Below are 27,885 nucleotides of genomic sequence, written 5' to 3' on the forward strand. Positions count from 1 at the left end.
CAGCTCCCTTCTTAAGTTGCGACAAAGTGAAATTGAAAACTGCTTCGTTGACTCGCTCGCCCAAGATCAGCTCTACGCCTTCGGATGCTTTGCTACTAGAAGGTCGCCAACTAGTTTTGCGTGCTCTAGGATGTCCGCATTTAGTAAATAAAAGTGATAATTTCGCATACAATTGTATTGCTGAATTAAAACAATTCCCAGTATATTCGTTTCGTTACTCATCTGGCTATTTCTGCTCATTTGTTACAGATCACATACCACGACAGATAATAGTGGCCGTAAACGTGCGTTGAACAAGCACAACCAGGCAGTGCATTCCATCTTCCGTGTGAAAGCAGTCCAACCGTGTCCACTGCGGATTAATAAGACAGGGGGAACGTCGGAGACTTCCTCATTGCGAACAGCCCCCAACTCCGGTCATAGTGGAGAAGAATCTGAAAAGCGGTAAAATGGCCAGTACTGGCGATATCTGGCTACAATGGTTTTCCTGTTGCTTCCACCAACCGCAAAGTCCCCGGCGGCGGCGACATCACCAGCGGCTGCGGATAGACCGGTCAATGATAGGAAATCCCACCAATTTTGTGCACACGGGTAAGTAACCTTCTGGAAATTTCTTTATTAGTTTCATTTCAAACATGATATTCATTTTTGATTTTCTGCGTTAGGCACTTTAAAATTAGTCTAAAATGTTGGTAAAGCATAACACATAGCCGGTCTGAAAATTTCAGGGCGGTCACCAAACCGGGAAAAACGAGAAAAGCGGGAAAAGGACGGGAATTTAAAACCACCGGGAAAAAGACGGGAAAAACCGGGAATTTGGGAAGATCACCGGGAAAATCGTTTTGAACGAACTAGAGATGGACAAAACGGTTCATTTTAGTGAACGGATCCGATTCGAATCACTCATTTTAGTGAAACGGATCTTTTGAACGGTTCAGTGGCTCAGCGGCTCGCAAAAGAAAAGCAAACTGAACTGAGCAAACGGGAAGAAAAGCGGTTCTCTCTCTACTAGGCGACATACGTCGTAGCTTTGGTACTATCTTTCGCTCTCTCATTCTTCCTCAAAAACTCACAATACTCGGCCGTTTTTCCCTACCCGAAGGAAGAATCAAAATGTGCTTTGCCATTCAAGTGGGCTCTGTTTGCAACTGGGCGGGGCAAATTTGTTGTTTGGCTGCGTATGCTCTAAGAGAGCGGAACTGCATGTGTGCCTTGGCGCGCAAAGCAAGGCACGTGTCAAGCGTTATAATAAAGCTGAGAAACGAACGAATGAGAATAGGGGAACCGATTGTTGGTTTGTACTTTTTCCGGGTCACTTTTTGACTGATCCGTGGTGATCAAATGAACCGACTCTCGCCAAAAAACAGCCACGGATCACTCGTTCTTTTGAGTGATTCGGATCTTTTGAACGGCTCCGATTCTTTTTGCCCATCTCTAGAACGAACATCTTCGAGCTTTAATCTACAAACCAACCATCCGTAATTTTGAATAAATATCTCTCAAACATTAATGATTTAATTTCTATGTTACACCATATTTCTTAAAAAATGTTCCACTCTTTTCTTAGCAATGTTTCGAAATATTTTTTTGAATTTTTGTCCTCCAACTGCCAGGGTTATTATATTTTTTAACTTTTCTCTAACTTCTTTTATTCGACGGTTTGAATCAAAGTTTAATTACTTATTGCAGATTGGTTCAACACTCTTCTGTAATTGCTGAATACCACAAGTAATCCTGAAAAGAAGCCTTCATTTATGTAGTATGTAGTATGTAATATGCTTTTAGTATGTCACTTGTTATCTAATCTACATCTAATCTACAAAAGTTCATATACGGTTTAAAAACGATCAAGCTGTTACTGCTCATATAAAATGTGTAGAATATCCATGTAAAAAGCAGTACGAGAGAGTTGGTGGATGTCAAAAATGATAATTTCGGTTAAATTGAAATTGTTAGTGAGCCCTAAGTAAGTTCTTCTACATGTGTGGCCTTGTTTCATCCATACCTTAAACTTATTTGCTTTATAGAACTCTTTATTTTTATGAAAAAAAATCAAAGGATTAAGATTTGAAATAATTTTAATTACGGTAAAGAACTACTTGGGCATCTTGATGATTTACTTAGGCACTTGGGGCTTTTCTCGACCAAATTATCTGAAATTTAGCATTAAGATGCACTCAAGATGATTATAAATCCAAGTCAAACCTCGAAATTTCAAGAGCACGAGTCTAGAGAACCAAACAGAGCTCTGAGCTAAAATTTTGATCGCTTTATTATCACCAGAATGCAACCAATCCATCAGCCTGCTTCTCTGCTTAGTGTTCAATGAGCACTTCCACAGTTTTTAACTGAGAGCTTTCTTTGCCAAAGTTGCCATTTTCGCATTCATATATCATGCGACTGGTATGATGATACTTTTTGCCCAGGGAAGTCAAGGAAACTTCTACAAAAAGATCCTGGACCGATCGGGAATCGAACACAGATACCTTCAGCATGGCTTTGCTTTTTAGCCGCGAACTCTAAACACTCGGCTAAGGAAGACTCCTAGGGTTATTCGTAGAGGGAAAATTGTTCTAGATTCTACCTACAGAATTATTGATACGATAAACGTTCCCGCTCATCTGCCCTGTACATGAGTCCAAGATTCGTATGCGTGGACGGTAATCCCAAAAATTGGACTAATTGCCTCCCCGCATTTTGCACATACAATCTTTCAGAGATTCACTCTTACTTTCATTCGTGTTCACAATTGTAATCATGAAAGTGGCCTTGGAAAAGGTTTTTTTTCTTCCAAACGGTATCCAAAAAGAACGCTTTACTTCCGACATTTCACTTCCGCCAAAGAGTGCAGGAAAACTGCACAGGTCCAAATAAGGATACGAAACGGATTAATAGTAATAAAAATAGCACTAAAATACTGGCTTATTGCTCTAGATAGTATCTAAACTTTCATCAACAAAAAATATTTAGTGTACGCACAGCACGAGAGTACGATGCGCATTGAAAGTGTAATGAATGTTTCCAACTCTATTTTTGATACAGTCATTTGCTTAAAAACAATTAACAAAAATCGTGATTGAAATTCGCAACTCACAACTCCCAAATGGCTTTTCTTAATGTGCTCATTCATATCGCGTCTTGTTCACTCATCATTGCCTTACATTTACGCGTTTTTTTTACTTTTGTAGGCCACATCGGTTCCAACGACGTCGAGCTTTCCACGAACCACCTTTCGGCGATACAGAATCAAATGCAGAGTAAAGGCGGCTACGAAATGAACTCGCTAAGACTACAGGTGAGTAAGGCACCGGACCATTGACGGTCACCGTACGCCGCTAATGGTGCCCGATTGTTATGAAAATCTCTGACTACCAATGTAGTCAGTTGCGCCGTTTTACACCCAATTAGTAAATTAATTCATTTTCACTTCTCCCTCTTTTCACGGATGCGCCGTTCCCATTTCGCAGGCCTGCTGATAAACCGTGGTATGCCACCGTCCATTAATTTATTCCTAGTTCATAAGGCTATTATGCTTTGAAAACTATAGCACTGTACACATAGATCAACATTGCTAAGTGGGGATAATTAGGAGAAACAATTACATATTAACTTCATAGCCGGCGAATTAATTCACGCTGAAGCGGGAAGGCATGGTACAGTTCATCAAAACGACTTCAACAAAGTAATTCAGATCCTATGCCTTCCTTGCAGAATACTGAAAAGTTAATCCACTACTAGACTATAGCCGAAATCAACACCTTAAGGTGAAGATAAATCGAAGCCAAACCTCAAATTTTCAAGAGCACAAATCTGGAGAACTGAACACCCGTTTGAGCTGAAAACTTAATCGATTGGTCACCACCAGGTAGTGATCAATTGATTAAGTTTTCAGCCTAAACGGATGTTTGGTTCACCAGATTTGTGCTCTTGAAAATTTGAGGTTTGGCTTCGATTCATCTTCACCTTAAGGTTTCGAACAACAGCCTTATGAAAACTAGGGTAGCCAACGAGATAACAAGATGGATAACGAAACGAAAGAGATAGTTTTGCGTGAATTTGAATGAATGAGTTTTCCTATAGATGATACTTAGAATATGAAGAATTGATTGAAAAAAAAAAATCGTGGTGCTTCACTAAGAGATCAAAAGTTAATTAATAATAAACTAAAAACCGAATGTGCCACATGTGCACCGATGTAAATCATTGTACATAGTTCCTTTGAATTAAAAAAAAGTGTCAATTAGTATCGACTATATTATACTCACACGTAGAAAATGTAAGCCCATCGAAATAAACTGAATTGACAAAAGCGAACACTGCCTTATAACGAGAATTCCTTCGTAAATGCCTTACGGTTAGATTTTAATTACTAAAATCCTCAGATTAATGTTGGCGCTGTTCTGATCGCTTAATTTTAATATCGGTTTATTAGTAATATAACAGTTTTTTGACACAATAAAACATTTCGTATTGAAAACAATTTTTGGAAATCATCGGAATTTTACTAATGCATTTGTATCCGAACACTCCATTTTAGAAATAAGTAGCGGAGTTTTCCACTAAAATTTGACTAATTATTATTTATTTGGTGTTACACCAATTAATTTGATAAAATCTCGTTAACGTTGTTACCGTAAATTCGGCGAAATCGATCAGTAGGTTTAAATTGATCATCGTGTAACACAATTTTATTTATTACTAATAGAGCACCAATACCAATGCCACCTATGGTAAATGCTGTGGGCTAGTGTCACCGAGGCATTTAGCCACATCGTGCTAAGCGGTGTGGGTTCGATTCCCGCCTTAAAAAAATCTTTTCGAGAGGTATGTTTTCCGACAGTGCCACTGGGCGTTGCATGCTAGTCCGTTGTCTAGTGTGGTGCTTCCTTCAAAGGGCAAATAGCTCACTGGAAGCATTGCCGTGCAGTGTCTTAAAAAAAAATGGACGTTGTTTGTCTTAACTTTTGTTGAATTGTGTGTTGTGCAAACATTTTTGCTGAATTGGAACAAAAACAAAACCAGCGCTCAGAGCGCTGGTTTACTCACATCTGCCGTGCTCCCGAGTAACCGAAGCTAAAAGTGATTCGCGAAAGTGTTCGGAGCTGTTCAGAGTCATATTGTGCTTTTGGAAAAAAAAAGCTGCTTAGCCAATATTTATGCTTTCCAAGGGTTTTTGACTACAAACTAGTAGTTTACTGTCGATTTGATGGTTATACAATTAATTTGTCTGTCAAATCCATAATAAATCACACCTTGCGGGGTTACTCGCGAGTAAACGTTCCCGAGCTTGTTGCTACTTCTTTTGACATATTTTCCCGAGCAGACGGGTGCGGACTTACTCACACTTAGTCAGTTCGCGAGTGTGTGATGTTTGTTATGCGTTGGTATACACTCGTGAGCTGCTTCGTGATGCGAACTTTTCCACCACTGGTGTTGTGAAGTATTTTGCGTTAAATTATGTTCGTTCCTATGAAAATAATGTGAAATTCCAGAACCATATTACATGAGTCAATGAAGTTCATCGTCACACTTGTTTTTTTTCTGTATTCAGTTGTTTGGTTACAACATTATAGAAACTCACCTGAAAACCCTGAAAAATTATCAATCTCACGCTAATTTTCTCGGTCCATGGCTGTGTCCTTCCAACTTCGATTTTGGTCCACGCAGATCATGTTGCACCTGATCAAACCACCTCGCTTGCTGTGCTCCACGCCCTCTAGTACCAACCGAATTCAATGCAAACACCATCTTTGCATGGTTGTTGTCCGGTAGTATTGGAATCGCTAAATATGGTCCTAAGTACCTGTCGTTCGAACACTCCAAGTACTTGCAGGTCCTCTCCCAGCATGGTCCATGTCTCATGTCCATAAATGACCACATGCCTTATTAGCGTTTTGTACATGGTACATTTAGTGCGGCGGTAGATTTTCTCGATCGCAGCTTCTTCTGGAGTCCATAGTAAGCACGACTTCCACTGATGATGCATCTCCGTATGTCACGACTAACGTTGATATCAAACGTTAAAAAGAATTAGAGGTAAACGAGCTCATCAAGCATCTCGAAAGTATCACTGTCTATCGTAACACTGCTTCCTAGGCGATCTGTGTTGCTCTCGGTTCCGCCTATCAGTTTGACTTTGCTTTTTGACGCATTCACCACCAAACCGCTTCACGTTTCAGGCGGGTATACAGATCTGCCACCGTTCTAAATGTTCTGCTGACAATATCCATACCATCCTCGAAGCAAACAAATTGGCTGGATCTTGTGAAAAATGTACTTAGGACTTGATATTTACGGCATTTCTGTTGGATTTGCAGTACAGTGAAGCTTGATAACTTCCCACAAACTCATTTGCTATTGGTGATAGACGACGGAAGATTATCTGGGATAGTAATTTGTAGGCGGCATTCAGGATAGTGATCGCACGATAGTTTTCACATTCCAGTTTGTCGCCCTTATTGTAGATGGGGCATATGAAAGTACAAGTTGAAGAGTCCGGGCAAGCATGTGTTTTTTTTTTCATTGCGTCGTAGGTTTTGGTTCTTTTTTTCTCGTTGTAATTGTAATAAACTATGAATGGTTTGTCACTATGAGTGTCGGCATAAACTCTTGTTTATAAACTATTTATGTTTTACATTTTTTTTAAATCCCTTTCCTTTTACCTTTGTTTTTGTAATTGAACGAATACTTTGGATGATTCGACGCTATGAGTGTAGATTTGCAAAAGTTTTACTATATTCAACAAACTTTGAATGGTTTGTCACTGCAAGTGTCGGCATAAAAGTGTTCTGTGATGGTCCAGACAATCGAGTTTTTTAAATGTTAAAATATGATAAGGTCTCCGCAAATTATTAGATTCGGCTGGTGCAGTTTTTGTAAGAAAAGTGTCCATATCTGAAATAAAAGGGTTTATTTTGCACGCGTTCTGCCGGGCAGTGCTTCGTTAAAGCCTAAAGCACAGGTGAAGATGCATCTAGGCCAAGCCTCAAATTTTCTGGAGCACAGGTCTGGATAACCGGAGAGCGGATCGGGCACAGAGCTTGGTCGAATGGTCACTCGCTGGTGGTGACCAATCGACCAGGTCTTCAGCTTGAACCGCTGTCTGATTCTCTAGATTTATGCTCTTGAGGGTTTGATTTTTGGCTTCGTTTCATCTGCACCAGAAAAATTGCGTCGTTTTTTCGTTTTTTGCGTCGTCAAGTCGCCGGAGTTTTTTTTTCGCACGTGTTCAGAGTGCAATCGAGCTCATGTTTTCGCGTCGCCGGAGTGATGTTTTGCTTTTATGAAATGAGCATGCTGATCAAAGTAGCTTCAGCTGCTCAATCAAGGATGGATGAATAATTTGGTGAGCTCGTTTCATGTGTTTTTTTTTAAATGTACAATATATTATGAAACTTTTTTTTATCATGACAACGGTGGGAATTTTACTTAAATAAATTGATTTTACAAAATATGAACAGTTTGTCACTATAAGTGTCGACATAGACTCTTGTACATTGACGTTTAAAACCCCCATACCTTTCCTTTTACCTGATTTTTATCATTATAAAAAATAACCTTTGAATAGGTCGACGCCAAAAGTGTCGACTTACCGTATGGTCAGGTTGTCTTTAGAGTACTGATAGGTGATTTTTTTAACTACAGTTGCATGAATCGCATTACTTACCAAGGTGAATCCTAATCATGCAGCTATGATCCCTCCCCACTAAAAAAAACTCCTTCCCATGACAACCATGGAGATGCAGAGGTGATCTCGGTATCTAGTAACAATGGATGTCAAACTAACATTCCCTCCTTTCCCCGATGACCGTAAGGAAGTGGCCTGCGCCGTTACTGACGTTTTAATGTTTGGAGTTCTCGAAAGTGTACTTTGAAGATGGATAGCTACTCCTAAGCTACATTTCTTGGTTCCTTGTGCAACTTCGATTAGTCTGGTCAATCACGGAATAGCAACTACGAATTATACGGTCATCAATGCTTATGCTTATGCTTTTCATATGAGTAAAATATAATAACACATGCTTTCTTCCTTACCGCTGTAGGAATGATGCGTTTAGATATTTTTTCAACAAACTTTTAATGCTTCGTCACTTTAAGTGTCGACATTATTTTCTTCTACTTGGAAATTGTTCATATCAATTGAAAACATTATATTCAAAGGCATGTTTATATCTCACAAATAATTATTTATCATGGTCTAATCGCTTATCAAAGTGAACCATGTGACCCAACGATCCTACCAATTAACAAACATCCCTCCCAATTACTTTTGTGGAGATGCAGAGGCAAACACGGTCTCCAAATAGCAAAGGTTACGCACTAACATTCCTTCCCCTAATCCCACCTGACTGCAAGGACGTGGCCGGCGACGTTATTGACCCTGTATAAATAGAGGCACTGAATTATGCACACTGAAGAAGTTTATGACCAATCCCAGCCGAACTTCTTTGTGCATCTTCACTGACCTCGGTCAACCACGGAATAGCAACGATTGATATGTGTCAGATGCGGGACAAAAATCAAAACTGAAAGATCAAGCCATTTGAGCACCTTGGTATGGAAGGAAAAGTTGTTTCTGTTCAAAAGAGCTACAATTTGCATAAATGACATATGATATAGGCATAATCGCATAACTGTCCCAAGCGCCAATTTCATGAATTTCCCAGAAAAGCCTTGCAATTTGTACTTTTATTGCTCATAATGATGTAAGAAGCTGTTTGCAAATATGTCTCTTCTCACTCTTAGCTGCAAAAGTGACTTATACGCCCCCAATTAAAATAAAAGATTTTTTGTTCAATTTTTCAGTTTTTTTATATAAAATTTAAATAAAATCTTGGAAACCACATTTAAGATATATTATTTCAAGCATAAACTTGCTCTGGTGTAATGTCTGATTGAGCCGAGACCACATAGCGTTTCAAGATGTTCGGATTTTTCATCACAAACAACTCATTTTCATACTTGTGCTGGTTAAGGAGTATACCTCAAAATAGTCAAAAATCTCGAAGAGTTGCAGGGAGTTGCAGCTGTATCTTTCAGACCCCTTAGAGGATACTCTAAGAAACATGCCTGTGCATGATTTGGGGTGGAACTCGGTGGAACTTTTTATGTATTGATAATCAAAGTTATATGTTAGTATTTCATAAGTTTGATTTCATAGCCGACTCAACGTGCCGATTTCTCATATTCAAAGTAAAACTTGGTGTTCTTATCACATCGAATATACTTTACCAATCTTTAGCCATGTTCTCTTTTAGATTTTGATTGAATATTTTGGTTTCAACACTCTCCGTGCTAGTTGAAGGAATTTTTGAAAATATGCGATAAAATCTAGTTTTTCTAACAACTACCGAAAGCTAAACATTAGAGTAAGGTGGGGCAAAAGTTCGACCTTAGTGATATAATCAAAGTTTCCAGGAAAACAATAGCAGTTAAAACAAAACAAATACCATACAGTGAACCTTCAACATATTGGCTATAATTTTGCTGAACAAACTTGTGTCAAAATATTTACCCATTTTTAGTTATAACAGTTTCAAAATTTATTGTCTTATTCGAACTTTTGCCCCACCGGTGGGGCAAGAGTTCGAATCTAGTGTGGGGCAAAAGTTCGCTGGCTAAAACACAAAATATCGATCCTTTTATGACAGGCATACTTTACACCAGTCGTAAACTTAAGTTTGCCGAAAAATACACACTCAATTTTCATCAAAAAATTGCCCAAAACCGGGTTAATTGTAATATACTCAAAAATATCAGTTTTTCGCAAAACTAAGTGGAAATGTAAAATTTTGGTGACAATTTTCACACGATCAGACAAATTTAACTAAATTTGAAGATAATATGTGGATTTTAGGCAATTTGCAAATTTTTCCGTGAGTTTATACATGGGTCGAACTTTTGCCCCACTATGCGTTAGCGTTAGCGTAGTTACGGTATACTTCGTAGATTGGATACTAGCAATATTAATGTGCCATTTGATAATATCATCCAGACCGCTTTCAGGAACAAGGCTGGGGAGTAAACCTTGGCCCAATCTTAAACAACATTACCAAATTCACGAATATTGCTATTCCTGGCCACGCCCATCTTTACCGTAACTTGGGATAGGGGTAGGAAATGTTGATGCAGCACTTACTTAATGAGAGGCCACCGACTCAGCGACGCCCTCATAAGTGCTACGGAGGTGGGGGTTGGGAGGGGTATAAGATCAGGTCAGGATTCGCCTGAAAAGCTGGCGATGGACCCAGAGCATTTGTGGTTAGATGTTAATAATTTATTCATTTAAATGCCGGCATTCAAATGATGGAAATAAATGTTTTATTTACAGTTTAGTTGATTACACTTTGATACCGGTTGTGATTTTCTGCTCAGAAAACTGTAACAAGCAGAACCGATCCCTCCAGGGTCATCGGATTGATAAAAAAAAGAAAAAAAAAAGCCTACATTGAATACACGACACTATCAGGTGCGTTTAAATCGAGAAGCATAAAATGAAGACAAAAACAAAAAAAAAAAAGAATAAAGAACGCCCGAGCTACGTACGACCAATTTCACGACAAGCGATATGCCAAAGCGAGTAAATCGAACGAATTTACCGTACTCCGAATAAACGAGAGAAAACGATGTCAAATTACAACGCGAAATTCTGTCGCGCAGAACATCACAAAATAGAAAAAGGTGGAAACTGTACCATAATCCATTCAGGCTTTGACTTCTTGATTCCGTGATCGCGAACCGACGATACACAACATTATTAACATAAACAACAAAAATCAAATCATTCCGATGGCATCTATTAAGATTTAACTATTCAATTTGCAAACTGAATTCTGAACAATAATACGGAACAAACTCACCAGATCCTCCAACTGGGTATTAGTTGGTAAAGACGACCGTTCCGGCCCCAGTAAGGGAATTCGTGATACCCCGAACAGCGAAACTTCGGCACACCTCAACACATTTCTTTTCCGGCAACCGCTCTACCACTCATCCACGTTCCAAACAAAATTTTGCACCAAAAAACTTTCCTGAAGATTGAAGTTACAACCAGCGAAAACATGTCAAAACGAAAAATTGACAAGCGCGAGAAAAAAAAAAGGCAGCAAGACTTTTTCAAACGTCCGTTCGCGGTCACCGCTTGCTGCGATCTCCTCGGGTCGAACTTTTGCCCCACTATGGGTCAAAAATTGTTTTCAAGCATTTATGAAAAAACTAATACACCTCAAAGCAACCTTATGATAGCCCTAGAAACGCCCTTACATAAAATATTGAAAAAGATTTTATCTTCAATTGGTTCAATGCAACGAAAGTTTGACCAAAAATTACAATATTCACGTCGAAAAACAACAAATAGCCATAACTTTTCCAAATCTCAATCGATTTTTATGATATTTGGATTGAAAGTCTCTTACTTGAATAGCATTCGAACCACCATGATATTTATAAGATTTGTTTTAAATTGAGCTAGAAATAAAAAAAAACTCTTACCCCACTCGAACTTTTGCCCCACTTTACTCTACATATATTTTGCAATTGGATTAAATGGACAAATTGATGTGAAGTTTTGCGAAAAAGTTACACGTCTTCTCAGTGAGAATCGAACTCACGACTCCCTGATTCGCATACGTGCATCACGTAACGATGTACGTTACCAATGGTTGGCTTGCAAAACCTGACACAAACCCCTAAATTTCCGGAAGTCTATTGTGCACAGATTAGCTTGAAGTCCCTCGAACGATGATCAGTCGCTCCTAATATGGAGAACAGCCATGCTTGTCATCATAGATGAAATTCTCCTCCATGGTTGGTTACCTGATCTTTGCTGAGGTCGTCCGATACCACGAGGAGGTAGAAATAGGAGACACTGAGCAAGAGGCAAAATATCGCACGGTTTTAGTAGCACTCAGGACTGGTAGCAACTAAATATTAAAAAAGAAACTTTAGAGACCAAAAACAGATCAAACAGGAATAAAAAACAGACCATACAGGAATGAAGAAAACAAAAATGATCCTATCAGGACTCCCGTCTTTTCATAATTACGACAAGCATTACACGTGCACATTATGATACGAATTACAGCTCGTGTTACTGCATCCATTTTTCAAGATTTTTATCCAAATGTACAAATCGGCAAATTTTAACCGCTGATAGTGACATCGAGCAACTCTGGGTGGATACATTGTACTCTATATCTAGAGTAAGGCCAACAATATGGCTAAGAAGACATCCAAGATTTCAATTGATTTCTTATGATTCTATCCAATTTTTAGTTTAGAATGTCTTTAAGATTTTAACAAGGATTGTCTTTAAGGATACCTTCTTAACCTTTCGATTGTCGCGCGAATTTTTGTAACGCGTGTAGACGCGCGTTGTACTTTGTACAACACCCTTGATTTTTAATGTTCAACATGAAATACCTCGCGATCTAGATAAAATATAAAAAAAACATTTTAGACAAAGTTGTTAATGAGATCAAGAGCTGGCATGCGCTGATTATTCAGTTTCGGAATTACGCCATCAGGCAACGCTAGTGTGCATGGAAATTTTGTTTTGCAAATATCTCAGGAGCCTGACCACAGGAGATGGCGTCTTCGGCAAAGTTGTTGAGTAACTCAAAGGTTATCATTATTTGAGCCAAGAAATTCGAAATTTTGCCTCCAGGCGGCGCTAGTGAGCATAACCTTCTTTTGCGGATATCTCAGAATCCTGACAACTTAGAGAGATGAAATTCAAAATTTTGCTACTAGGCGGTGCTAGTGCGTACGAAACTATTTTGCGGATATCTCAGGAACCTGAATACTTCAAAAGCTGGCTTCGTCAATGTCGTTCAGTAGCTCAAGGACTATCATTGTTAGAGGCAGTTGATTCAAAATGTTGCCACCGGGCAGCGCTAGGGAGCATCAAACTTTTGTTTTTCAGATATCTCAGGAGACTGGCCATTTAGTAATATATATATATATACTTGCCAAAGTTGTTTAATAAGCCAAGGGCTATCATTATTCAAACCAAAAGATTCGATATTTTTCCACCAGGCGGCGCTAAACTTCCTGATAAACTCATGCAAGAAACTTACGAAAAACTCTTGAGCTCTTGAGAAAGTCCTAGTGGATTTTCCAGCTAAATTGATAAGACAATGCTTAGAATACATTCGATTCTTCACAACTCGATATATTCTATAACTCGATGGGTTTTTCAGTCCCTTCAAATTCCCATACACCATGCTCTCCATAAGTCGATATTTCTATAACTCAATGTCTCCACTAGTCGATGTCACGTGTGAGGCAAATTTCCCTCCATAACTCGATATCTATCTAAAAATCCTTTTTATACAGGGATCGCTTGGATTTAGAAGTGAAAAAAGACTTGCAAGATGTAATGAAAGTTAAAAAAACACACTTCTCGAGCAGTTTCAAAAAAGTTTTCAAATACATTTTTTTAAATGCTATCAACTACATAATATTGCTTCTTTACAAAAATGATCATAAAAGTATTGGAAACACATACATTTGATCCTTTTGATATTAGGATTTTTTGTTGTGTCGGTATGTTCTATAACTCGATACTTCTATTAGTCGATGGTCCCTTGAATATCGAGTTATGGAGAGTCGACTGTATTAATCGAATTCATGGCCAACATTCCACGGGGCCCAGATAGCCGTAGCGGTAAACGCGCAGCTATTTAACATGACCATGCTGAGGGTCGTGGGTTCGAATCCCGCTGGTCGAGGATCTTTCGTGAAGGAAATTTTCTTGATTCCCAGGGCATAGAGGATTTATGTTAGAGTACTTGCCACACGATATACACATGCAAAAATGGTCAATCGGCAAAGAAAGCTATCAGTTAATAACTGTGGAAGAACACCACTTTGAGAAGCAGGCCTTTTCCCAGTTGGGACGTAACGCCAGAAAGAAGAAGATGGACAACATTCTCTAGAATTTCATGAAAGAATTTCTTGAAAAGTGTAAAACCTTAAATAAAATTTTGTTCAAGAATTGCTTGAAAGAATTGCAACTCCTGTAGTAGGAATGATTTTTTGAAGAAATTTCTCAATTTCTGGAGATATTTATTGAAAGTTCCCTGGTCAAATTTATTGAGAAATTTCTGGAAGAGTTCTCAACAGATTTCCTTAAATAATCCTTGGAGGAAATGTTAGGCAATTCCTGAGACAAAGCTTGGATGAATTCATGAAGTAATCCACAATAAAATGACTGGAAGAATAACTGAAAAAACTGGCATAGAAACTATTTGATTATTTTTTGTCGTTTCCGGAAAAAAAGCTTAACGAATTCCTTTCAAATATCTGGAATGAACCTTTGAAGATTTTCTTAGAAGAACTCCTGTAGCAATACAAATCTGCCAGGGTAACTATTGTTGGAGGAAACGGTGAAAGAATTGGTCAAATAAATCTCTGGAGGAAATTCTGGAAATGTATATTTGATATTTTTTTCATGTTTTCCATTTGGAACTTACTAGAGATATTTGCGTTGAAATTTCTCTACACATACCTATAGAAATAGAAGGATTTCCGAAATTTGTGAAAAATCTCTAGAGAAAGTCTTGGGAGGGATGCCTGAAGGAGTTCCTAAACATATTATTGGAGGTATCCTTTTATAAATCACTACCGTAAAACGGGGTGAATAGAAAAAGTGGGGCGAATAGAAACAAAGTGACCTACAGGTAGAAATGCGTCTATTATGTAAAGATAAACTTAAAAAAACTACTGAAATATATTTTTTCCATTAGTTCAATAGTAACATAGTATCGACAGACCATTTTCAAATTTTGCTACATTTTGCTTAAACAAAATAAGAAGAAAAAATTGAAATCTCAACCATTTTTGATAGATCGAAACATCCGCCATTTTTGACGATTTGCAACATGATCAAAAATTGAAATTGTTTTTAATAATTTCAATTTTTTTGTTCACTAGGTGAATTCGTTATATTTCTTAAAGATGCGCTCGAACAAGTGTTTATTTTTCCATTTAAATGAAAAAATATTGATATTTACATAACAGTGTTTCTATTCGCCCCATTGCGGGGTGAATAGAAACATACTACATTTTAACAAATATTTGTACGAAATAATTTTTGTTTTTTAACGGCAATTGGGATCTCAGCTAAGGAAGACGGGACCCATATTTGTGAGTAATAAAAATGGTTTTTATCTACACGGTTTAAGCTGTACACATTCAAACATGTCGGAGAGTGTTTCTATTCGCCCCATTTTACGGTAATAAGATTTATGAAGCGTTTACTTAAGGAAGCTGAGAAAAAATGTCCAAAGTAAAATCGCGTAAGAAGCTCTGAAGGCTTCTCAGCAGCCTCTAGAATTATGCATTAGGATTCACTGCAAGGAGAAAATGGAAACTATTGACTTTAGAAACCATTTTAATTAAATAGAGTCCTCCCATTAAAAATACTTTCGAGATACTTGCATTCAAATAGTGACCAAGTAGAGACTCGCTGCCAGCTCTGGTAAATGGATGGTATCAAAACTTCTGTCAGCAGAAAGAATTTCTGTACGCACAAGGCGAGATTACGATGCTCACCCATATGTCAAAATCTACTTAACCATGATTTCGGATTGAAAAAATAAACTAGCAATGTAAATTGATTCAATTTATTGAGTAACTATTTGTATTTATCAGTATCAGTAATGCTCAAACACCATAAATCATAAACCATACTTGTATTGATACAAAAAATAAGCAAAAAACTAGGCCATTGCCGACACCAAACGCAGTTCCATTTGTTCGGGTTTCTCGGGCGCTTTGACCACATCGAAACCAGCAAACCGTTCGATTTCGTCATAGTTAAACTTGAACTCGAACGGTGCCGTCATCGATTGTGGAGAAGACGATGGCGAACCAAACGATACGGAACCACGCCTTGTCGGATCCTTGCTGTACCTAGACCCCAGTGCAGTTATTGCATCCTCCAATCCCATATCTGCTGCCGCTGTAAAGCACTTTTTCGCCATAGAACGGCTACGGCGAAGCCCACCGAGACCACGAGCATAGTATACTCCGAGATTGTACATGGCTTGTGGATGGCCCAAGGTTGATGCCAAATGGAAGCACTCCATTGCCTACGGAATTGCAAAACATGTTAAACAAATATATTGAATATAACCTTTGCGTACCCAACGTCTGTTTCTTTTTCAAATCTTTCATCAGCCACCAAAAAGTATATTTCCAACTAAAATTTCTCAACATCAATTGCAGATTAGTCTCAATTTGTAAAGGCCGCATTATAAAACCGGTTCATCTAATGGTTCGGGATTCCTTTGGGGTCAAAACCTACAAAAATTCGATTCGCCATATCATTTTACTTAATATTGCCGGGCGATATGCGAGATTTTTGCACACAAAACACTGTCGAATGTCGAATTATTCAAAGGTAGTTTTATATTAATGGCAAAAAAGGCGTAATTGTTGTCGCCGACACTTGTAGTGACAAACCATCCATAGTTTGTTTGAAAATTACATAAACGTAATGTTGTCACGATGAAAATAGGTTATCATGAGCATGAAACGAGCTCACCAGTTGGTAATCCATCCTCGACTGAACAAGAATACCTCTTCGCACTCGCACAACGCAAGCCGAATACGATTGATTTTGATCCCGTCACTCGCTCCACAGGAGCATACAGCAGGTGTGTGGTCTATTAATCCCATTTTCGACATCGAATTGAATATTTGAATTTTGATCTTTAAAAGACAGACGTTGGGAACGCGAAGGATATCCTCACAGTAAAACATGATCTTACCACTCGAGCATTTTTCTTCACTCCGAACCCTTGCTCATAGCAGATTCCCAAATTGAAGGCTGCACCGGCATGCTGATGGGACGTGCCCAGCTTCAAATGAGAAACCGCAGTCCTGTAGTCACCGATCTCCAGGTTCTGCACTCCAAGTTGATACTCAATCTCGCCGATTATGGACACCAAATTTTCCATAGCCGTTTCGATTGTGGGAGCCTTCGGCTCCGCACGCAGTTGTACTGCAACATGATCCTCAGGGTACTGTTTAGTCTGCTGATGGCCATCGTTGTTGATTTCGAAGATTATGTTACGTTCCGGGCCAAAATCGAACTCCGACAGACGGCTGGGCTTGGCGGTGGGGATGGGGAATCCAAGGAAACTGGGAACCGCAGATTGTTGCTGCGATTTTGGGGCTGGTTCTAGAGGCGGCGATGGTGGGGCTGAAAAGGGGAAACAGTTCGCAAAGCGTGCAGTCTGAAACTCACGCGGAAGCTTGTGGGTGGAGGAAATCAGATACGGGAGGCATTTGGGACCTTCCCAGTGGTGGGTGCGACGATTCAGACAAATCAGCTGGCTTGTGTACCAACCGCAAATAATGGCACCTGTCTGTAAGTAATATAATTAGTAGATGTTTCGCCTGAACAGCTGTGTGCACCAAATTGAACTACCGTTACTCGCAGTATGTTTTGCAGGCTTTAGAATTTACATTTATGCTTATAGTTTCCGTGAAATTGTCTTGAAATGCGTTCCCTACTGATTATTGTTGTCATTCACGCTTGGAACTGACATTTGAAAATTCATCATCCAGGTCTCTTTTACTTAAAATATCTGTTTAAATGAATAAACGAATAAAGTCAATCATTCTGTAATAAGAATCGGAAAATGTACTTCTATATATGATTTGCCTGAATGTGTTCAATTAACAAGGACGGCTATTGAAGTAAACAACCAAAGTAACAGTACGAATGACGCAATTCAATTTGATGTAACAACAAATGTTATAATTATCGAGAGGAGAAAATATGACTAACCTACGTTTTAGGCACGGTGTTGTTCTTACTTCGCGGCTCTAAGTTGTGTCTGAAATTTGACCCTCCGTTACAGCTTTGCGTAATGTTTGTATGTTATTATTATTTGTCCTTATTGAAGTAGCTTTTCACCCTTGGCGAGTTCCCCACTTAATGTTTTTATGTTATTCGATGTACCTTATTCGTTTCTACGTAAGTCTTACGTAAAATTAATTTTACTGTTTAAGATAATTGATTTTACCCTAACACATGTTTTTTTTTTCAAAAAACTACAATGATTTAATTTTTGTGATATGCATCCTAGAATTCTTAACCCTCTAAACATACAATTTTATTCTCGGTCTGAATATATTTTTTTTGCACACTGAAAACGATATAAATATTAAATACGTTGACAGTGATTAATTTTTCTTTGCAATTTGATCAATTTTGGCTTTTGTTTTTTTTTATTTATTATTTTTTTGAGTTACAAACGCTTTTCTGTATGCTTATACTTTTTTTAACCTTTTCTGTTGGTTGTTGATTCATAACAAGCGTTAAGTTATAACTCTCATTACGTTACCTTGAAAGATTGTCCGTTTTGAATGGGCCCAAATATTCCCTTAAACATCGCATATCCAATGATCTCTACTTTTTATAATATTACTTCCAGAAAGGTGTAATGAAGAACTAGATCATTAGTCAAAACTGAAGCCTCGCGCATTTGATTGCGCAAAGTATTAAAATAAGAACCAAATCAATATGTGCATTTTAATTGTTTCAAATTTGAAAGTAAATATAAACTGTATCAACTATTGTACCTTCTAGAGGACCTCGGACAAAAATAATATTGAAGCGTTTTTTTTTTATTATATTAATGATACGGAGTTTTATCACCGCCGCACCCTCTCTCTTATCACAAAGCGTCACTGAAAGCTACGTCACTTAATGGATGCACAGAAAAAGCATTAGTCATTATCTGGATGAACCATAAGCGTGCATTGTTAATCACGCCAATACTCATGACCATGTGTCCGATTATCATCGGAGAAATCTCAAATCAGTTTTTTCCCGCGCCACCAGCTTTTTTTTCTAGATGAGCGTTATTTTTTGACCTGAAGAAGCTTCTCCCGGTATGAGCCGGATTATTTTTGTTTTGCGTTGTAGAAAAGCAACTCGGTGACGCATTCACGCCTCTTTCGAATGATTTTAAACAAATAGGATAGGCGATAAATGTTATCAGCACCTTTAGCATCCTCACGCTGGAGCAATTTCAGCTAGAAATGTGTGGCGGCAATCAATTTTAAAATATCGTGAGATTGGACATTTGGCTGAAGGACAATCATTAAATAGATGTTTTGACTTCAAGTCGATTTTAGCGAAATATTTGTCGGTTGTAAAAATTGCATGATCGGTTGTTCTGTATGCTTTACGCTCGGATACATGTAATCAAACACTTTCGTGTGAAACAAATTAAGCGTGTAACGTCACCGGAAGCACCGTCCAAATGGGTATCTTTGGCTTTTCGTAATTAATACAACAATTGGAAATACATTATTTACTTTGAATATACGTCATCAGGAATTCCTGAACAAATTAGGAAATTTAGACCACCTAGATAAGATTTGCGAACCTTTAGTTAGCCTAGTCAGAAAAATTTTAGATTGCCAATTCGGATTTAATTCCGAATCAAATTGAATTCCGAAGACTGTCCATATTTAAAAAAAAGTTCACTGATTTTCAAGTACTCATCCGTATATTGACTGGCATCCTAAATGGAGTCTCTGGTACAAATTTGAATTGATTTCATTAAGCTTAAGAGGTACATCGAATCAGTGTTGTGTTTTGGTGTAAAAGAACAAAACATTAGGGAGGCCTGCGATTCAGGTCGAACTCGATTATCCGGAGTATCAATTTTTTTTTCACTCCGGATAATCGAATCACTAAGAAAAAAATAAAATCTTCGATAAAAGAACTTAAATATTATCTTTTTTCGTTGTTTTATTTATGTGATGCGGTGGCGTAGCCAGAAATTATTTCTAGGAATAGTAGGGGTCTTTAAGAAAAAAAAAATTGAATAGCATACACAGAAAACCACTTTTTCAGACCACCCTTTTCTAAAATACGTTCAAAACTGCAAAACCATTCATATTGTATATTGATATACCAAATTGTCTCAGATTTATGCATAAAAATTGAAAAACAAGTACATCACAAAACAAATTCCGGATAATCGAATCCCGGATAATCGAGTCCGACCTGTACTAAGATTCTACTAATGACACGGAAATTTAAAATAAAATATGATATATGAATGTACATAGAGTTTTATTCTGATAACTACGGCATTGAGTTCATCTGAAGTTATTCGTAGCGCGTTTATCCAAAATCAATGGAGAGAAGGTTAATAATGGTTTTGAATATGGAAAAAGAATTTGGATCACGCAATCGTGTTTGAATACTGATCATGATTTGATACTGAACTGAATGAAATATTTAGAAAGTATGAATTTTGTTTGCACCATATTTGAACTAAAGGTGGAAAAACTACAATTTTGGTCAAGCACCTCCTGTCGGACAGCTTGATTTGTTACATGGTAACATTGTATTTTTGGACCAGTGTCTCAAAATACTTTCATTTTTCATGATTTTCATTGATCATTATATCGAACATACAATAAATATGAGAGAAATGAATATTCAGAACAACATTGTAAAATGTGTTACTTTTAATAAGATAGCAAAATAGCAATTCAGCAAAAAAAAATGAATTTAGTAGCTTAGGTGTCCGTTACGGGGGGATCCTTCTTTATACTGCCTTAAGCAAACTTTTAGCAGACGTATACTGCCGTGAATCGCAAGTCAGTCCCATCTGCATTTTCGTCAAATTTGAGTGAGTTCAGTTTTAAACATATCTTCCAATGCACTTTCAGCTGCCCTAATGAGATAATGAGATTTGTTCGGAAAAAGTAGGAAAAAACAACAAGTCAAATTGTCCCATAATGAAAAGTAATCGCATATCAGTCCCACTACAGATTTCCGCACCGTGTAATTTTCTCAGAAACATATCTTAGTGAAAAGCAAATTGTGAAAGTTTCATTAAGATTGGAACATGTTACAATCCTCTGGAATTTTTTGAATATTCGTATGGAAAACAAATTTGGAAACTTCACACCCCATTTTCTCAATGCCTATTTTTTACAGATGACACTGACTTGCGATTCACGGTTGTATAAAGCCATATAATCGTGGCAAATGAGCGATTTTTATTACGTTTGTGCTTAGGGTCGATGTACCAATAGCCGCATAGCTAAGAACAAAAATTCGAATAAAATAAAAAAAAAATTGGGGTGGGTAATGTCTGTTACATTACCGCGGGGTTCACGTAGAACTACTATGGACTCTCTTTTGTTCATGTCAAATTGTGTCTGAAAACCCTCCCCCTGTTGATTATCGACAATAAACTATTGAAAATATGCGTCAATCGAACGTCAAAACGGACGGAACGTTCAGACAGCGACAAATCACGCATTCGAAAATAGCGCGAAAGCATTAACCAATCGCGTGCGAGTATCATACGGAGCGACGAGGCAACAAAGCGAGAACCCCACCACTCGCCAGCGGTGAATGAAACTGGAGCAAATAAAACCAGTGGTTGTTCTGCTCCCAGCTCATTATTCCATTCAGTTACCAACCACCAGTGCGCGCGGACGTACTTTTTGCGAGTGCGAGTTATTTCCGAGCGAACAGTAGTGTATCTCCAACCGATCCCGGTGGAGGAATAGTGCGAACCACTTTCTGTGGTAAAAACAGTGAAGAAGTGAAGTACAGTGAAGTCGTGAAGAACTGATACGACAAGTGAAAAGTGCGAAAATAGTGAGAAGTGAAGTTGTGCCATCATGGCGGCGAGTTCAGGGTGGGACCCTGGGCTACCCCCCACGGCAGTTGACGGAAGACCAACGGTTCCAGAATGGATGGGCGGTGTCGGGATCGGCCAGTTGCAGATCCTGTCACTGTTTGCGGCTGACGGGGAAACGAAGCTCTGCCCATTTATCGTGGGCAAATCCATGCACGATCTGGCTGGCGAAATTGAAAATACGACGACTGAAGCGAGCGGACTGAAATACGTGTTGCGAGTGCGTGATGCGGGACAAGCGAGGAAGCTCCTCAACATGAAGGCCCTGTTTGACGGAACGGCGGTGAAGGTGGAACCCCACCCGATCCTGAACAAGCGACGGTGCGTGATCTCTTGTCGCGAGATCATCAACAAGAACGAGGAAGAGCTGCTGAACTGGATGGCGAAGGATGGTGTCGTTGGTGTCAAGCGCATCACACGGATGGAGAATGGGAAGCCAATTAACACGCCTACCATTATCCTCACGATCAACGGAACTGCAGTACCCGACTACATCAAGGTCGGTCCGCTGCGAATCAAAACCCGGCTTTACGTACCGGACCCGATGATCTGCTATCGCTGCTTCGAATATGGACACACCAAAACCCGCTGCAAGAATGCCGCGAAATGCAGGAACTGCTCCCAAGCCCACAACATGGATGAGGAATGTAAGGAAGCACCTTTCTGCTTCCACTGCAAAGGAAACCACGGACCATCCAACCGCTCCTGCCCGGTTTACGCCACGGAGAAGGAGATTGTCCGGCTACGTTTCTCCAAAGGAATCTCCCAGCAAGAAGCCATCAAACAGGTCAAAGCTGGCGGTGGATCGTACGCCTCTGTCAGCCAAGTTCAAAATCGCCTTACCATTGCCCAAGGAAAATCGGAATCAGAGCTGCTGAAGAACAAGGACGCCACCATCAAGCAACTGACGGAGACCATCGCAACGCTCACCAAACGGATTGAAGAATTGGAAAGAAGGAGCAAGAGCAAGAAGGAGAAGAAACGAAGCAAGCGAATCCAGCTTACGAAGGACGATGAAAGCTGCTCCGAGATGGAAACCGACTCCAGCGCGAAGCAATCGACAACGGAACAACCGAAAGGTGGCACCTCGACCCAGGTAAGTGCTGCCTTTATTAAGCCAAGCGTTCAAAAACATAAGCGACACCCAACAACTGAAATTTATGCCCCGATCACTAAGAAACCTCTGGCTGACCAAATTCAACTCTCAAACACCCAATCAAACACCAACCTGAACAAATCCCCTGCAAATCCCCCTGGTATCCTCGATCTACAAAATCTTATGGATTCCACTCGCCTTGACTCCCCTCGCTCACGTCCCAACAATGGCCAACACAACAAACCGAGTAAATAGCCAGTTTTCCCCCAAATCCCAATCTCAATCCTGCCTAGCATTACAATGGAATCTTCGTGGAATTAAATTTAGAATACCAGAGTTACAACTACTGATTTCTAAATTTGATCCCATTTGTTTAGCTCTCCAAGAAACAATGATGCCTGAATCGAAAACACCACCAAATTTCATTAAAGGGTACACACTGTATATCCGTGAAAACCCTGACAACCCTTCTAAAACTGGAACAGCAATTGCCATTAAAAGTGATATTCCTCACCGTAAAATTGATGTTTCCTCCTCAGTACTCGCAATAGGCATCGAAATAGATTACCCATATAAAGTAACACTTCTTTCATTATACATACCTGGCCACCTCCCCAATAAAACCATCAAAACCGATATTTCCAAACTTCTTAATCAATTTTCATCTCCAATCCTTTTGATGGGTGATTTCAATGGCCATTCTACTCTATGGGGTTGTTCCGATAATAACTCCCGTGGAGTGATGTTAGGGCAACTCTTCGACGAGTTTGGACTAACTCTTCTGAATGACGGTACCCATACTCGAATTTGTCCTTCTACAGGAAATTCATCAGCCCTTGATCTTTCATTATGTTCCCATAGCCTTGGTTCCCAGTTATCCTGGATGGTCCATGATGATTGTTGTTGTAGCGACCATCTTCCAATTGTCATTTCTTTGAATCGAGCTCCTCCTGTTTCAACATGTCGTCCTAGATGGAAGTATGAGCAGGCTGACTGGGTTAATTACCAGAATGAGGTCTTTCATGCTTTCACCGTTGATCCTCCCAATTCTGCTGATGATTTCGTAAAACAACTCTTTCAAATTGCTTCAAATCACATCCCCCGATCTAGTGGTGCTCCAGGTAAGAAATCTGTCCCCTGGTGGAATTCTAATGTACATTCTGCAGTCAAGCTCCGCCGTAAAAAACTTCGTGCTCTTCAGAGGTTGCCAAAGGAGGATCGTAAGAACTCCGAAATATTCGCAGAATTCAAAGCTGCCAGGAACGCTGCAAGAGCAACAGTCAAGTTGGCCAAACAGGATAGTTGGGATCAATTCATTTCTTCCATAAACCCAGAAAGTTCATCAAAAGAACTGTGGGATAAAATCAATAGACTAAGTGGCAAAAAAGCCAGACAGTCCATTAAACTTCGAATTAATAACCAAATTACTGAGGACCCTTCCACTATCACTAATCACCTTGCAGACCATTTCGCCCAATCATCCTCTTCTTCCAATTATTCCGACCGTTTTATTTCCCGTAAAAGTTCCATTGAATCCTCTCCCCTTAATCTTGAATCAGACGATTCCCAGGAATACAACCGTAATTTCTCCTTTGATGAATTACAATGGGCTCTCCACAAAGTCCATGGCTCTTCTGCTGGTCCTGATGATGTGGGCTACCCTCTCATCAAGAATCTTCCCCTTATTGGTAAAACCATCCTGCTTACAATCTTCAACAATATCTGGAATCAAGGTGAAATACCTGATTCATGGAAAGAAGGTCTAGTTGTTCCCATACCTAAGCCCGGTAAAGATAAAAATAGTGCCGATAGTTTCCGTCCCATAACTCTTTTGAACTGCATTGGGAAGATTCTTGAGAAGATGGTCAATAGAAGACTTATCACTCTCTTGGAATCCCAAGGTTTAATTGATGATCGACAGTTCGCTTTCCGTCCTGATAAATCTACTGACGACTACCTAACTGAACTCGAGGATATCATTGACTCTCACCTGGAGAGGGGAATGCATGGTGACATTGTATCTCTCGATCTTTCGAAGGCCTACGATCGTGCGTGGCGATTTCCCATCCTCAAATCACTTGAGGAATGGAACATCAAAGGTCGCATGGGTCGTTATGTACAAAACTTCCTCAAAGACAGGAGATTCAGGGTCATCTTAGGCAATAACCGATCTGAGCTGAGATGTCAGGAAAATGGTATTCCTCAAGGTTCGGTGATAGCTCCCACTCTTTTCCTTATTTCTATACAGTCCCTGTTCAAAACTATTCCTCCTAATGTTTTCATCCTTGTTTATGCAGACGACATAACCATAATCACTTTTCATAGTATGAAGTCACTCGCCAGGAAAAGAATTCAATCCGCAGTAAATACCATAGCTAAATGGGCTGATGAAAATGGTTTTACTGTTTCCCCCGAAAAATCTCAGCTCCTCCACATTAGTCAAAATAGAAAAAAAATGTCCAAACTTCCTGATATAACCCTCAACAATTCTATTATTAAATCTCAAATATCCCTAAAAATCCTTGGAATACATCTTGACCGGTCCCTAAGTTTTATTCACCATCTTAATTCCGTTCGCAAACAAATCTGCAATAGAACCAATCTCATTAAAGTCCTAGGATCTCGTATACCCTGTGCTCATAGGAAAACTATCAACCAAATAATCAATAGCTGGCTTTTACCCAAAATGTTCTATGGCGTTGGACTGTTCAGCAGAGGAGGGGATCTCGTCAACAAAAGGCTAAGTCCTCTATACAACAAAGCCTTTCGGTACGCATCAGGCGCTTTCTGCACTAGTCCCACCTCTGCTATAATGGCCGAGACAGGACAATTACCTTTTGAGTATCATCTGACAACATGCCTAGTGGCCAAAGCTACCAGGTGGCTAAGTCTTGGCGGTCGATACAATGTCCCTTTAATCAAACGAACAACCGAAAAGTTTCAATCTCTTACTAATCAAGTTTTCCCCACCATAGCTACTCTTCCTCGATCCAAAAATAGACCCTGGAATCAACCACTCCTCAAAATAGATCTTTCTCTTCTCAGCCAAGTTAAAGCTGGTGATCCCTCATCAATAATTCAACCCCATTTCCACAAACTTATTGCAGACAAATACAGCACTTTCCAACATTTATACACCGATGGCTCTGTATCTAATGGTAAGGTCGGGTATGGCATCACAGGTAGCCCAAATGTCTCTAATATTAGTTCTGCGCTCCCTTCAATTTACTCCATCTTCAGTGCCGAAGCTTATGCTTTAATGAAAGCTGTCCATCTCATTTCACCTCAGAATCTTCAAAGTACAGTTATCTTCAGCGACTCTGCCAGTTGTCTCCAGGAAATGAATTCTTATTCCTTAAAACATCCTTGGCTTCAGGAAGCCCAAGGACTCGCTCTGACCAATGGGGTCACCTTCTGTTGGGTGCCAGGCCACTCTGGCATTCATGGTAACGAGGAGGCGGACCGATTGGCTGGAGAGGGTCGTGGTGTGAACCCAGAGGATGTTTCCGTTCCATCTATCGACGTGTTGAGATGGACAAAGGAGAGAATTCTTGAATCCTGGAACACAAAATGGCACCACAGTAGAGACATCTCACTTAGAATTATCAAACCTTCAATCTTCCCTTGGCCCGACAATAGTAACCCCAAACACCGGAAAATTTTCACCCGTCTTCGAATTGGCCATACCCGTCTTACTCATGAATACCGCCTCGATAAAGTTGACCCTCCAATCTGCACTTCTTGTAATTCCCCACTAACTGTTCGCCATATTTTAATTGATTGCTTAACTTACAATAATGAACGCTTGGCTTATAACTTGGGTGGCACCCTGGATGAGGTGCTATCAACAACAAAGGAAACGGATCTTCTTGGATTCCTGACTGCAACCGGATTACTGGACCAACTGTAAAACCCAGCGATAAGGGACGAATGACCTTCGGGTTAAAGTCCCTCTCAAACAACAACAACAACAACAACATCCCAGCTCATTCACAAAACGAACGGCGTCACGGACAGATCAACTGGAGCAGCAAGGAAGAGCGCGTGAAAGCCACAGCAGTGTGCGAGTAGCGAACGGAGCGACAAAGCAACAAGGCGAGAACCCCACCACTCGCCATCGGTGAACGAAACTGGAGCAAACAAAACCAGTGGTTGTTCTGCTCCCAGCTTATTCATAAATCGAACGGCGTAACGAACGGATCTAGCAGCGGAGCAGCAAGGAAGAGCGCGTGAAAGCCACAGCAGTGTGCGAGTAGCGAACAAAGCAAAGAGTTGTTAAGAATGATTTCACTTAACAAAGAGTTGTTGATAAATATTCCTTTTAATAAGAATTGTTTTGAAAAAGTTCACTTTTAGCAGAATTTTCGTCGGAAAATTTCTGCTTTACCAAAGAGTTGTTAATGAAATTCCTGCAGCAAAGGGTCGAGTTTCTCCCCACGAATATTTCCGGCCAGGATCAGTCATGGAGGACAATCCATCCCGAGCACTACGGCTGCCGCGGCCACTACCGGCGACAATCGGACATTTCGACATAATCTGCAGAGTACTTGTTCAGATATACACTTTCGTTGGTGATTCTCCGTATCATGGGAACCAACTGATAACATCCCGTAGTGCTATTCATCTGTAACAGCATCCAAGCTCAATCGGCCCTTTTCAGCGCCAACATACGTTCATAAAAGAGTTTATAGAATAATATTTCCTGATTTATCTATAATGATCTAAATCTCCCGGTATAATACCAAACCTGAATTGGTTCACATAATTTACCCCACATAATCACATGAATTTGAAAATTTACCCGTGTTCGCTGCTACAGCGCCTTCAGACCGTAATAACATCATAGTGCTTAGCATTGTATTTTATTTCCAATATCGTCGTTGATTTATCATAATGGAGGAACACTTCCTAAATTCTCAAGTACGGAAATTGGAAAATGTATTAAAATTGCGGCAGATTTTAAATACTGTTCAATAAACTGTTTCTTGACCAATTGTAATTAGCAACTATTGATCTGAATTGATTTTTCTACATGTTGTCTATTGCATTGATCTGGAAAATAGGCTATATGAAATTGATGTCTTGGCAAGGGATGTA

The 27,885-nt window shown here is 39.5% G+C and overlaps 2 protein-coding genes and 1 long non-coding RNA gene across 26 annotated transcripts in view; 1 reads left to right on the plus strand and 2 right to left on the minus strand.

Annotated features, from left to right (window-relative positions):
• Nucleotides 1–4,314, plus strand: part of LOC5567588 (CDC42 small effector protein homolog) — a 139,186-nt gene extending 134,872 nt beyond the window's left edge. For 22 of the 24 annotated variants that reach the window (XR_002501332.1, XR_002501336.1, XR_002501331.1 and 19 more), the window contains 4 exons: nucleotides 250–591; nucleotides 3,189–3,295; nucleotides 3,468–3,764; nucleotides 3,970–4,314. Coding sequence is in view for 2 of the 24 variants with exons in the window: in XM_021850074.1 (XP_021705766.1) it covers nucleotides 450–591; nucleotides 3,189–3,295; nucleotides 3,468–3,476 (258 nt within the window). In the remaining 22 variants the exon portion in view is untranslated. Of the gene's footprint in view, nucleotides 1–249; nucleotides 592–3,188; nucleotides 3,296–3,467; nucleotides 3,798–3,969 lie in introns of those variants that run through there. The other 2 variants (XM_021850074.1, XM_021850075.1) reach the window with 1 other exon arrangement.
• LOC110677951 lies at nucleotides 3,519–4,484 on the minus strand. Its single transcript, XR_002501341.1, has 2 exons — nucleotides 3,964–4,484; nucleotides 3,519–3,758 (listed from the first exon to the last, which is right to left on the minus strand). It is a non-coding gene; the product is annotated as an uncharacterized LOC110677951 (long non-coding RNA).
• Nucleotides 4,485–15,612: 11,128 nt separating this feature from the next.
• LOC5567587 overlaps nucleotides 15,613–27,885 on the minus strand; it is a 31,422-nt gene continuing 19,149 nt past the window's right edge. Inside the window, exons 2-3 of the mRNA XM_001651763.2 lie at nucleotides 16,776–17,375; nucleotides 15,613–16,094 (exon numbers count right to left, since the gene is read on the minus strand). Of these exons, the coding sequence (XP_001651813.2) occupies nucleotides 15,723–16,094; nucleotides 16,776–17,375 (972 nt within the window). The 3' untranslated portion in view covers nucleotides 15,613–15,722. The remainder of the gene's footprint in view (nucleotides 16,095–16,775; nucleotides 17,376–27,885) is intronic.

This window comes from Aedes aegypti, chromosome 3 (genome assembly GCF_002204515.2).
Source record: "Aedes aegypti strain LVP_AGWG chromosome 3, AaegL5.0 Primary Assembly, whole genome shotgun sequence".
Lineage (NCBI taxonomy): Eukaryota > Metazoa > Arthropoda > Insecta > Diptera > Culicidae > Aedes > Aedes aegypti.